Below are 12,294 nucleotides of genomic sequence, written 5' to 3'. Positions count from 1 at the left end.
TTGATGATGTTATTCGTTCAAATCCAGATTACTTACCCCGTCAAATATGTAAAGACTTTCGTCGACAATACGGAATGCAATTGAATTATTGTCAAGCATGGAACTTGAAAGAGAAGGCTAAAGAACGAATTCATGGTGTGCTGCAATGTTCATATAAGTTGTTACCTTGGTTATGTACAAGGCTTATTGAAACAAATCCAGGGACGATTGCTGAATATAGATGTTCGGATGATGGTCATTTTATGCAATTGTTTGTTGCCCTTTCAGTGTCAATTCATGGGTTTCAACTAGGATGTCGGCCTATTATATCAATAGATTCATCCCACATGAGTGGGCCATACAAGGGTGCTTTATTTTCAGCTTCTTCCTATGATGCTGACGATGACATGTTTCCACTTGCTTATGGCTTATTTAGCTCTGAGAATTACGAGGATTAACTTTGGTTTTTAGAGAAATTGAATATGGTCATAGGTGAAAGAGATGTTATAATAATATCTGATAGGCACAAAAGGATTATCCGTAGTGTTTCAGAGGTATTTGGTAGTGAAAACCATGCACATTGCTATCGTCACATTAAAGAAAACTTCAGTAGCTTTCTAACAAAGCTAAACACTAAAGGGAGGAAAGGAAAGGAAAATGCTTTGCAAATGCTTGATTCTATCGCCTATGTTAGGTTAGATTGTGATTATGAGGTTGCAATGGATACTTTAAGGACATTTAATCATGATTTGGCGAAGTGGGTTGAAGAAAATAACCCTCAACATTGGGCAATCTCTAAATTTAAGAAGATGCGTTGGGATAAGATGACAAGTAATTTGGCCGAGTCTTTCAATTCTTGGTTAAGACATGAACGACACCATAACATTTGTGTTTTCTTCATCGAGCATATGGATAAGTTAGGATCTCTTTTAGTCAAGCATAAAAATGGACTTGTAAAATGGAATGGGTGTATTGGTCCTAAAACAGAAGAAAAGATTGCATTGAACATTGGAAAAGGTGAAAATTATATCACTTATTTACACTTAGGTAGTTCGATGAAAGTATCCAATGGAAAAGCATTCCTGGAAGTGGACTTAATGGAGCGAACTTGCACATGTAAAGCATGGCAAATGTCTGGAATCCCATGTGATCATGCTTGTGCAGCTATACGGCGAATGGGGTTTGATGTATCTGATTATGTTGATGACTGGTATAAGTACAATTTGCAAGAGAAGATATACTCTGGAAGCATGCGTACTTTGGTAACGCATGACATGCCAATGATTGATGAAGATGGAACCGTTCGTGATGCCTTGGGTCATACTTATCCCTTTCTTAATCCTCCAACCACAAAGCGACCTCCTGGAAGACCTAGGAAACGTCGAATCGAGTCTCAATTCATGTAAAAAAAAACAATTCATTGTTCTCATTGTAATTAGCCTGGGCATAATCGTGCGACATGTAACAACCCATTGCTGTAAGTTTTTTTTTATTAAACTTCATAATGTAAGATCGACTTTATATTAGTATGAAATAGTTTGGTAATCTTCGTTACTGTTTCATTGATTATAAGCAATGAGTAATTTATTGGATTTGAAGTGTTTGGTGTACATATATTGTGATTGTATGTTGTTCTTCAATATTATGGGATATGTTACATGATAATGTAATTGTAATAGAAAAATATGTACCTTGGTCATTATTGTTCAAAGATGGCATTGAAGTGACATAGATTCATATGGCGTCCTTGGCAAAAAAACGAGATTGTTAACTAGTGGGCATAATCGTGGCGAACCTTTACATGTAGGGGCTGCTACTTTTTGGCTGATGACCCTTAAGCATATTATTTAGTTTTGTGTGAAATGGGCAGTAGCCAAAATAAGGTTGTGCCTATTAGATCATAGGCAACCCTATCGTTTTTCATCTTTAAAATTGGTTTCGTGTTATGTGAGGTGTCTGTAAAAGGGAGGTTGAACCATTAACACCATGGGAAGACATTCGAACATTAGTTTAGTATGTTATGTGTAGAAGGCAATCTAGGGGCGCACCTTCCATTTGAAAGGCATGCCTATGTGTTAATGATATTATATAACTATACTACATGCAGAAGGCAAAGCAGGGGTGCACCCTTGGTTGCATAGGTATGCCCATGGGTATGATAACTTTATTGGGAAATTCTATATGCAGTATGCAAAGTAGGGGCACACCCTTGATTTTAGGGGCATGCCTATTGCTAAAACCATTATATTGGTAGGCTATGTGCAGTAGTCAACCTAAGAGCAAAACCTTGATGGAAGACACATAAATGTGGGTGAAAAACTTCTTTTTGTTAAGCTACTTGCAGTAGGAAAAAGAAAGACATGACTCTCTATCAGAGGCATGCCTTTAGGATGACTAGAGTTGAGGTGTGGGTTGGGCAGTAAGGCAAATGGAGGCATACTGATAGCTTAAAGGTTGGCCCTTGATGTTCATATGAAATAAACGTTGGAAATGATTCCTTGTTGATTCAAAATCATAGATTTTTTCTAAAAATTTAATTGTTCAATTTTTAATTTATTTTTTATTATCTTAATTTTTTTAACTACTTTTTTTATTTAGCTCATTAATAATTTTTTTTTATTTATCCGTTTACTTTTATTTAATTTCAAAATTTTGTATTTTTAAATATTACAAAAATAGTTGTGCTTAGAATATGTTACAATATAACAAAAAATATAATGAAGTCCTAATATTTTATAACTAAAAATTAATTTGATTAGATAAATGATTAATAATTTTAATTATTTAAATAAATTAATTTTAATAGAAAAATTGCCACCACATATTTGTAATAAATTTTTAGAAATCATATCTCAAATCAAATATTTGATATAAATCAATTTAGTTTTTATTTAAAATTTAATAAAATATATTTTAATAAAAGTATTTTTTAATTTTAAAATAAATAACTTAAATATATTAAATGTAATTATGACCCATCCATGCTCAGATGGGGGTCCCGGAATCACTAGACTTGGATGTACCAAATTCAATGAAGGATGTACCAAATTTAATTAAGGATGTACCAAATTTTGTTAAAGATGTACTAAGGGCTCCAAAGTGTGATACGAAGTGGGGATCGGCTCCAAATCACTCTGTTATGGGTTTCTAAATAAAATAGTGGCTCATCCATGGTCAGAAGAGGGTCCCGCAATCACTAAGCTCGGATAGACCAAATTTAATGAAGGATGTACCAAATTTTGTGAAGGATGTACCAAGGGTTCGAAAATGCGTTCCGAAGTGGGGATCGACCCCCAATCACTTTGTTATGGGTTTCTTAAAGAAATTACAGACCATCCATGTTGAAATGGGGGTCTCAGAATCTATCGGATCGGATGTACCAAATTTAATGAAGGATGTACCAAATTTTGTGAAGGATGTACCAAATTTTGTGAATGATGTACCAAGGGTCCAAAAATGCTTTCCGAAGTGGGGATCGGCCCCAAATCACTTTGTTTTGGGTTTTTAAATGAAATAGTGGCTCATCCACGGTCAGAAGAGGGTCCCGGAATCACTAGGATCGGATATACCAAATTTTGTGAAGGATGTAACAAGGGTCCGAAAATGCGTTCCGAAGTGGGGATCGACCCCCAATCACTTTGTTATGGGTTTCTAAATGAAATTATGGACCATCCATGTTGAAATGGGGGTCTCAGAATCTGTCGGATCGGATGTACCAAATTTAATGAAGGATGTACCAAATTTTGTGAAGGATGTACCAAATTTTGTGAATGATGTACCAAGGGTCCAAAAATGCTTTCCGAAGTGGGGATCGGCCCCAAATCACTTTGTTTTGGGTTTTTAAATGAAATAGTGGCTCATCCACGGTCAGAAGAGGGTCCCGGAATCACTAGGATCGGATATACCAAATTTTGTGAAGGATGTAACAAGGGTCCGAAAATGCGTTCCGAAGTGGGGATCGACCCCCAATCACTTTGTTATGGGTTTCTAAATGAAATTATGGACCATCCATGTTGAAATGGGGTTCTCAAAATCTGTCGGTTCGGATGTACCAAATTTAATGAAGGATGTACCAAATTTTGTGAAGGATGTACCAAATTTTGTGAATGATGTACGAAGGGTCCAAAAATGCTTTCCAAAGTGGGGATCGGCCCCAATTCACTTTGTTATGGGTTTTTAAATGAAATAGTGGCTCATCCATGGTCAGAAGAGGGTCCCGGAATCACTAGGACCGGATGTACCAAATTTTGTGAAGGATGTACCAAGGGTCCGAAAATGCGTTATGAAGTGGGGATCGACCCCCAATCACTTTGTTATGGGTTTCCTAAAGAAATTATGGACCATCCATGTTGAAATGGGGGTCTTGGAATCTGTCGGATCGGATGTACCAAATTTAATGAAGAATGTACCAAATTTTGTGAATGATGTACCAAGGGTCCAAAAATGCTTTCCGAAGCGGGGATCAACCCCAAATCACTTTGTTATGGGTTTTTAAATGAAATAGTGGCTCATCCACGGTCAGAAGAGGGTCCAAGAATCACTAGGATCGGATGTACCAAATTTTGTGAAGGATATACCAAGGGTCCGAAAATGCGTTCCGAAGTGGGGATTGACCCCCAATCACTTTGTTATGGGTTTCTTAAAGAAATTACAGACCATCCATGTTGAAATGGGGGTCTCGGAATCTATCGGATCGGATGTACCAAATTTAATGAAGGATGTACCAAATTTTGTGAAGGATGTACCAAATTTTGTGAATGATGTACCAAGGGTCCAAAAATGCTTTCCGAAGCGGGGATCGGCCCCAAATCACTTTGTTTTGGGTTTTTAAATGAAATAGTGGCTCATCCACGGTCAGAAGAGGGTCCCGGAATCACTAGGATCGGATATACCAAATTTTGTGAAGGATGTAACAAGGGTCCGAAAATGCGTTCCGAAGTGGGGATCGACCCCCAATCACTTTGTTATGGGTTTTTAAATGAAATTATGGACCATCCATGTTGAAATGGGGGTCTCGGAATCTGTCGGTTCGGATGTACCAAATTTAATGAAGGATGTACCAAATTTTGTGAAGGATGTACCAAATTTTGTGAATGATGTACCAAGGGTCCAAAAATGCTTTCCGAAGTGGGGATCGACCCCAAATCACTTTGTTATGGGGTTTTAAATGAAATAGTGGCTCATCCATGGTCAGAAGAGGGTCCCGGAATCACTAGGATCGGATGTACCAAATTTTGTGAAGGATGTACCAAGGGTCCGAAAAAGCGTTCCAAAGTGGGGATCGACCCCCAATCACTTTGTTATGGGTTTCCTAAAGAAATTATTGACCATCCATGTTGAAATGGGGGTCTCGGAATCTGTCGGATCGGATGTACCAAATTTAATTAAGGATGTACCAAATTTTGTGAATGATGTACCAAGGGTCCAAAAATGCTTTCCGAAGCGGGGATCGACCCCAAATCACTTTGTTATGGGTTTTTAAATGAAATAGTGGCTCATCCACGGTCAGAAGAGGGTCCCGGAATCACTAGGATCGGATATACCAAATTTTGTGAAGGATGTAACAAGGGTCCGAAAATGCGTTCCGAAGTGGGGATCGACCCCCAATCACTTTGTTATGGGTTTCTTAAAGAAATTACAGACCATCCATGTTGAAATGGGGGTCTCGGAATCTATCGGATCGGATGTACCAAATTTAATGAAGGATGTACCAAATTTTGTGAAGGATGTACCAAATTTTGTGAATGATGTACCAAGGGTCCAAAAATGCTTTCCGAAGTGGGGATCGGCCCCAAATCACTTTGTTTTGGGTTTTTAAATGAAATAGTGGCTCATCCACGGTCAGAAGAGGGTCCCGGAATCACTAGGATCGGATATACCAAATTTTGTGAAGGATGTAACAAGGGTCCGAAAATGCATTCCGAAGTGGGGATCGACCCCCAATCACTTTGTTATGGGTTTTTAAATGAAATTATGGACCATCCATGTTGAAATGGGGGTCTCGGAATCTGTCGGTTCGGATGTACCAAATTTAATGAAGGATGTACCAAATTTTGTGAAGGATGTACCAAATTTTGTGAATGATGTACCAAGGGTCCAAAAATGCTTTCCGAAGTGGGGATCGACCCCAAATCACTTTGTTATGGGGTTTTAAATGAAATAGTGGCTCATCCATGGTCAGAAGAGGGTCCCGGAATCACTAGGATCGGATGTACCAAATTTTGTGAAGGATGTACCAAGGGTCCGAAAAAGCGTTCCAAAGTGGGGATCGACCCCCAATCACTTTGTTATGGGTTTCCTAAAGAAATTATTGACCATCCATGTTGAAATGGGGGTCTCGGAATCTGTCGGATCGGATGTACCAAATTTAATTAAGGATGTACCAAATTTTGTGAATGATGTACCAAGGGTCCAAAAATGCTTTCCGAAGCGGGGATCGACCCCAAATCACTTTGTTATGGGTTTTTAAATGAAATAGTGGCTCATCCACGGTCAGAAGAGGGTCCCGGAATCACTAGGATCGGATATACCAAATTTTGTGAAGGATGTAACAAGGGTCCGAAAATGCGTTCCGAAGTGGGGATCGACCCCCAATCACTTTGTTATGGGTTTCATAAAGAAATTACAGACCATCCATGTTGAAATGGGGGTCTCGGAATCTATCGGATCGGATGTACCAAATTTAATGAAGGATGTACCAAATTTTGTGAAGGATGTACCAAATTTTGTGAATGATGTACCAAGGGTCCAAAAATGCTTTCCGAAGTGGGGATCGGCCCCAAATCACTTTGTTTTGGGTTTTTAAATGAAATAGTGGCTCATCCACGGTCAGAAGAGGGTCCCGGAATCACTAGGATCGGATCTACCAAATTTTGTGAAGGATGTAACAAGGGTCCGAAAATGCGTTCCGAAGTGGGGATCGACCCCCAATCACTTTGTTATGGGTTTTTAAATGAAATTATGGACCATCCATGTTGAAATGGGGGTCTCGGAATCTGTCGGTTCGGATGTACCAAATTTAATGAAGGATGTACCAAATTTTGTGAATGATGTACCAAGGGTCCAAAAATGCTTTCCGAAGTGGGGATCGACCCCAAATCACTTTGTTATGGGTTTTTATAATGAAATAGTGGCTTATCCATGGTCAGAAGAGGGTCCCGGAATCACTAGGATCGGATGTACCAAATTTTGTGAAGGATGTACCAAGGGTCCGAAAAAGCGTTCCAAAGTGGGGATCGACCCCCAATCACTTTGTTATGGGTTTCCTAAAGAAATTATTGACCATCCATGTTGAAATGGGGGTCTCGGAATCTGTCGGATCGGATGTACCAAATTTAATTAAGGATGTACCAAATTTTGTGAATGATGTACCAAGGGTCCAAAAATGCTTTCCGAAGCGGGGATCGACCCCAAATCACTTTGTTATGGGTTTTTAAATGAAATAGTGGCTCATCCACGGTCAGAAGAGGGTCTCGGAATCACTAGGATCGGATGTACCAAATTTTGTGAAGGATGTACCAAGGGTCCGAAAATGCGTTCCGAAGTGGGGATCGACCCCCAATCACTTTGTTATGGGTTTCTTAAAGAAATTACAGACCATCCATGTTGAAATGAGGGTCTCGAAATCTGTCGGATCGGATGTACCAAATTTAATGAAGGATGTACCAAATTTTGTGAAGGATGTACCAAATTTTGTGAATGATGTACCAAGGGTCCAAAAATGCTTTTCGAAGTGGGGAACGACCCCCAATCACTTTGTTATGGGTTTCTAAATGAAATTATGGACCATCCATGTTGAAATGTGGGTCTTGGAATCTGTCGGATCGGATGTACCAAATTTCATGAAGGATGTACCAAATTTTGTGAAGGATGTACCAAATTTTGTGAATGATGTACCAAGGGTCCAAAAATGCTTTCCAAAGTGGGGATCGACCCCAAATCACTTTGTTTTGGGTTTTTAAATGAAATAGTGGCTAATCCACGGTCAGAAAAGGATCCCGGAATCACTAGGATCGAATGTACCAAATTTTGTGAAGGATGTAACAAGGGTCCGAAAATGCGTTCCGAAGTAGAGATCGACCCCCAATCACTTTGTTATGGGTTTGTAAATGAAATTATGGACCATCCATGTTGAAATGGGGGTCTCGTAATCTGTCGGTTTGAATGTACCAAATTTAATGAAGGATGTACCAAATTTTGTGAAGGATGCACCAAATTTTGTGAATGATGTACCAAGGGTCCAAAAATGCTTTCCGAAGTGGGGATCGACCCCAAATCACTTTGTTATGGGTTTTTAAATGAAATAGTGGCTCATCCACGGTCAGAAGAGGGTCCCGAAATCACTAGGATCGGATGTACCAAATTTTGTGAAGGATGTACCAAGGGTCCGAAAATGCGTTCCGAAGTGGGGATCGACCCCCAATCACTTTTTTATGGGTTTCCTAAAGAAATTATGGACCTTCCATGTTGAAATGGGGGTCTCGGAATCTGTCGGATCGGATGTACGAAATTTAAAGAACGATGTACCAAATTTTGTGAAGGATGTACCAAATTTTGTGAATGATGTACCAAGGGTCCAAAAATGCTTTCTGAAGCGGGGATCGGCCCCAAATCACTTTGTTATGGGTTTTTAAATTAAATAGTGGCTCATCCACGGTCAGAAGAGGGTCCCGGAATCACTAGGATCGGATGTACCAAATTTTGTGAAGGATGTACCAAAGGTCCGAAAATGCGTTTCGAAGTGGGGAACGACCCCCAATCACTTTGTTATGGGTTTCTTAAAGAAATTACAGACCATCCATGTTGAAATGGGGATCTCGGAATCTGTCGGATCGGATGTACTAAATTTAAAGAAGGATGTACCAAATTTTGTGAAGGATGTACCAAATTTTGTGAATGATGTACCAAGGGTCCAAAAATGCTTTCTGAAGCGGGGATCGGCCCCAAATCACTTTGTTATGGGTTTTTAAATTAAATAGTGGCTCATCCACGGTCAGAAGAGGGTCCCGGAATCACTAGGATCGGATGTACCAAATTTTGTGAAGGATGTACCAAAGGTCCGAAAATGCGTTCCGAAGTGGGGATCGACCCCCAATCACTTTGTTATGGGTTTCTTAAAGAAATTACAGACCATCCATGTTGAAATGGGGGTCTCGGAATCTGTCGGATCGGATGTACGAAATTTAAAGAAGGATGTACCAAATTTTGTGAAGGATGTACCAAATTTAGTGAATGATGTACCAAGGGTCCAAAAATGCTTTCCGAAGTGGGGATCGGCCCCAAATCACTTTGTTAAGGGTTCTTAAATGAAATAGTGGCTCATCCACGGTCAGAAGAGGGTCCCGGAATCACTAGGATCGGATGTACCAAATTTTGTGAAGGATGTACCAAAGGTCTGAAAATGCGTTCCGAAGTGGGGATCGACCCCCAATCACTTTGTTATGGGTTTCTTAAAGAAATTACAGACCATCCATGTTGAAATGGGGATCTCGGAATCTGTCGGATCAGATGTACCAAATTTAATGAAGGATGTACCAAATTTTGTGAAGGATGTACCAAATTTTGTGAATGATGTACCAATGGTCCAAAAATGCTTTCCGAAGCGGGGATCGGCCCCAAATCACTTTGTTTTGGGTTTTTAAATGAAATAGTGGCTCATCCACGGTCAGAAGAGGGTCCCGGAATCACTAGGATCGGATGTACCAAATTTTGTGAAGGATGTACCAAGGGTCCGAAAATGCGTTCCGAAGTGGGGATCGTGGGGAACGCATTTTCAGACCTTTGGTACATCCTTCACAAAATTTGGTACATCCGATCCTAGTGATTCCGGGACCCTCTTCTGACCGTGGATGAGCCACTATTTCATTTAAAAACCCATAACAAAGTGATTTGGGGCCGATCCCCGCTTCGGAAAGCATTTTTGGACCCTTGGTACATCATTCACAAAATATGGTACATCCTTCACAAAATTTGGTATATCCTTCATTAAATTTGGTACATCCGATCCGACAGATTCCGAGACCCCCATTTCAACATGGAAGGTCCATAATTTCTTTAGGAAACCCATAACAAAGTGATTGGGGGTCGATCCCCACTTCGGAACGCATTTTCGGACCTTTGGTACATCCTTCACAAAATTTGGTATATCCGATCCTAGTGATTCTAGGACCCTCTTCTGACCGTGGATGAGCCACTATTTCATTTAAAAACCCAAAACAAAGTAATTTGGGGCTGATCCCCACTTTGGAAAGCATTTTTGGACCCTTGGTACATCATTCACAAAATTTGGTACATCCTTCACAAAATTTGGTACATCCTTCATTAAATTTGGTACATCCGATCCGACAGATTCCGAGACCCACATTTCAACATGGATGGTCCATAATTTCATTTAGAAACCCATAACAAAGTGATTGGGGGTCGATCCCTACTTCGAAAAGCATTTTTGGACCCTTGGTACATCATTCACAAAATTTGGTACATCCTTCACAAAATTTAGTATATCCTTCATAAAATTTGGTAAATCCGAACCGACAGATTCCGAGACCCCCATTTCAACATGGATGGTCCATAATTTCATTTAGAAACCCATAACAAAGTGATTGGGGGTCGATCCCCACTTCGGAACGCATTTTCGGACCCTTGGTACATCCTTCACAAAATTTGGTACATCCGATCCTAGTGATTCCGGGACCCTCATCTGACCGTGGATGAGCCACTGTTTCATTTAAAAACCCAAAACAAAGTGATTTGGGGTCGATCCCCACTTTAGAAAGCATTTTTGGACCCTTGGTACATCATTCACAAAATTTGGTACATCCTTCACAAAATTTGGTACATCCTTCATTAAATTTGGTACATCCGATCCGACAGATTCCGAGACCCACATTTCAACGTGGATGGTCTGTAATTTCTTTAAGAAACCCATAACAAAGTGATTGGGGGTCGATCCCCACTTCGGAGTGCATTTTCGGACCCTTGGTATATCCTTCACAAAATTTGGTACATCCGATCCTAGTGATTCTGGAACCCTCTTCTGACCGTGGATGAGCCACTATTTCATTTAAAAACCCATAACAAAGTGATTTGGGGTCGATCCCCGCTTCGGAAAGCATTTTTGGACCCTTGGTACATCATTCACAAAATTTGGTACATCCTTCATTAAATTTGGTACATCCTTCATTAAATTTGGTACATCCGATCCGACAGATTCCGAGACCCACATTTCAACATGGATGGTCCATAATTTCATTTAGAAACCCATAACAAAGTGATTGGGGGTCGATCCCTACTTCGAAAAGCATTTTTGGACCCTTGGTACATCATTTACAAAATTTGGTACATCCTTCACAAAATTTAGTATATCCTTCATTAAATTTGGTAAATCCGAACCGACAGATTCCGAGACCCCCATTTCAACATGGATGGTCCATAATTTCATTTAGAAACCCATAACAAAGTGATTGGGGGTCGATCCCCACTTCGAAAAGCATTTTTGGACCCTTGGTACATCATTCACAAAATTTGGTACATCCTTCACAAAATTTGGTATATCCTTCATTAAATTTGGTACATCCGATCCGACAGATTCCGAGACCCCCATTTCAACATGGATGGTCTGTAATTTCTTTAGGAAACCCATAACAAAGTGATTGGGGGTCGATCCCCACTTCGGAACGCATTTTCGGACCCTTGGTACATCCTTCACAAAATTTGGTACATCCGATCCTAGTGATTCCGGGACCCTCATCTGACCGTGGATGAGCCACTGTTTCATTTAAAAACCCAAAACAAAGTGATTTGAGGTCGATCCCCACTTTAGAAAGCATTTTTGGACCCTTGGTACATCATTCACAAAATTTGGTACATCCTTCACAAAATTTGGTACATCCTTCATTAAATTTGGTACATCCGATACGACAGATTCCGAGACCCACATTTCAAAATGGATGGTCCATAATTTCATTTAGAAACCCATAACAAAGTGATTGGGGGTCGATCCCCACTTCGAAAAGCATTTTTGGACCCGTGGTACATCATTCACAAAATTTGGTACATCCTTCACAAAATTTGGTATATCCTTCATTAAATTTGGTACATCCGATCCGACAGATTCCGAGACCCCCATTTCAACATGGATGGTCTGTAATTTCTTTAAGAAACCCATAACAAAGCTATTGGGGGTCGATCCCCACTTCGGAACGCATTTTCGGACCCTTGGTACATCCTTCACAAAATTTGGTACATCTGATCCTAGTGATTCCGGGACCCTCTTCTGACCGTGGATGAGCCACTATTTCATTTAAAAACCCATAA

The 12,294-nt window shown here is 40.0% G+C and overlaps 1 protein-coding gene across 1 annotated transcript; it reads left to right on the top strand.

Moving 5' to 3' along the window:
- The first annotated feature begins 1,034 nt into the window (after nt 1-1,034).
- Nucleotides 1,035-1,385, top strand: LOC132253842 (uncharacterized). The gene has a single exon (XM_059737094.1). The coding sequence runs from the start codon at nt 1,035-1,037 to the stop codon at nt 1,383-1,385; it is 351 nt and encodes a 116-aa protein (XP_059593077.1).
- The last annotated feature ends 10,909 nt before the right edge of the window (nt 1,386-12,294 follow it).

The sequence above is a fragment of the Vitis vinifera genome, chromosome 5 (genome assembly GCF_030704535.1).
Source record: "Vitis vinifera cultivar Pinot Noir 40024 chromosome 5, ASM3070453v1".
Taxonomy (NCBI): domain Eukaryota; kingdom Viridiplantae; phylum Streptophyta; class Magnoliopsida; order Vitales; family Vitaceae; genus Vitis; species Vitis vinifera.
The sequence above is the reverse complement of the archived record's forward strand: the minus strand, read 5'-3'. Positions and strand labels throughout refer to the sequence as shown.

Bases quoted from the DNA above. Each gene is read 5' to 3' on its own strand.
- LOC132253842 (XM_059737094.1), top strand. From the start codon at position 1,035: ATGAAAGTATCCAATGGAAAAGCATTCCTGGAAGTGGACTTAATGGAG.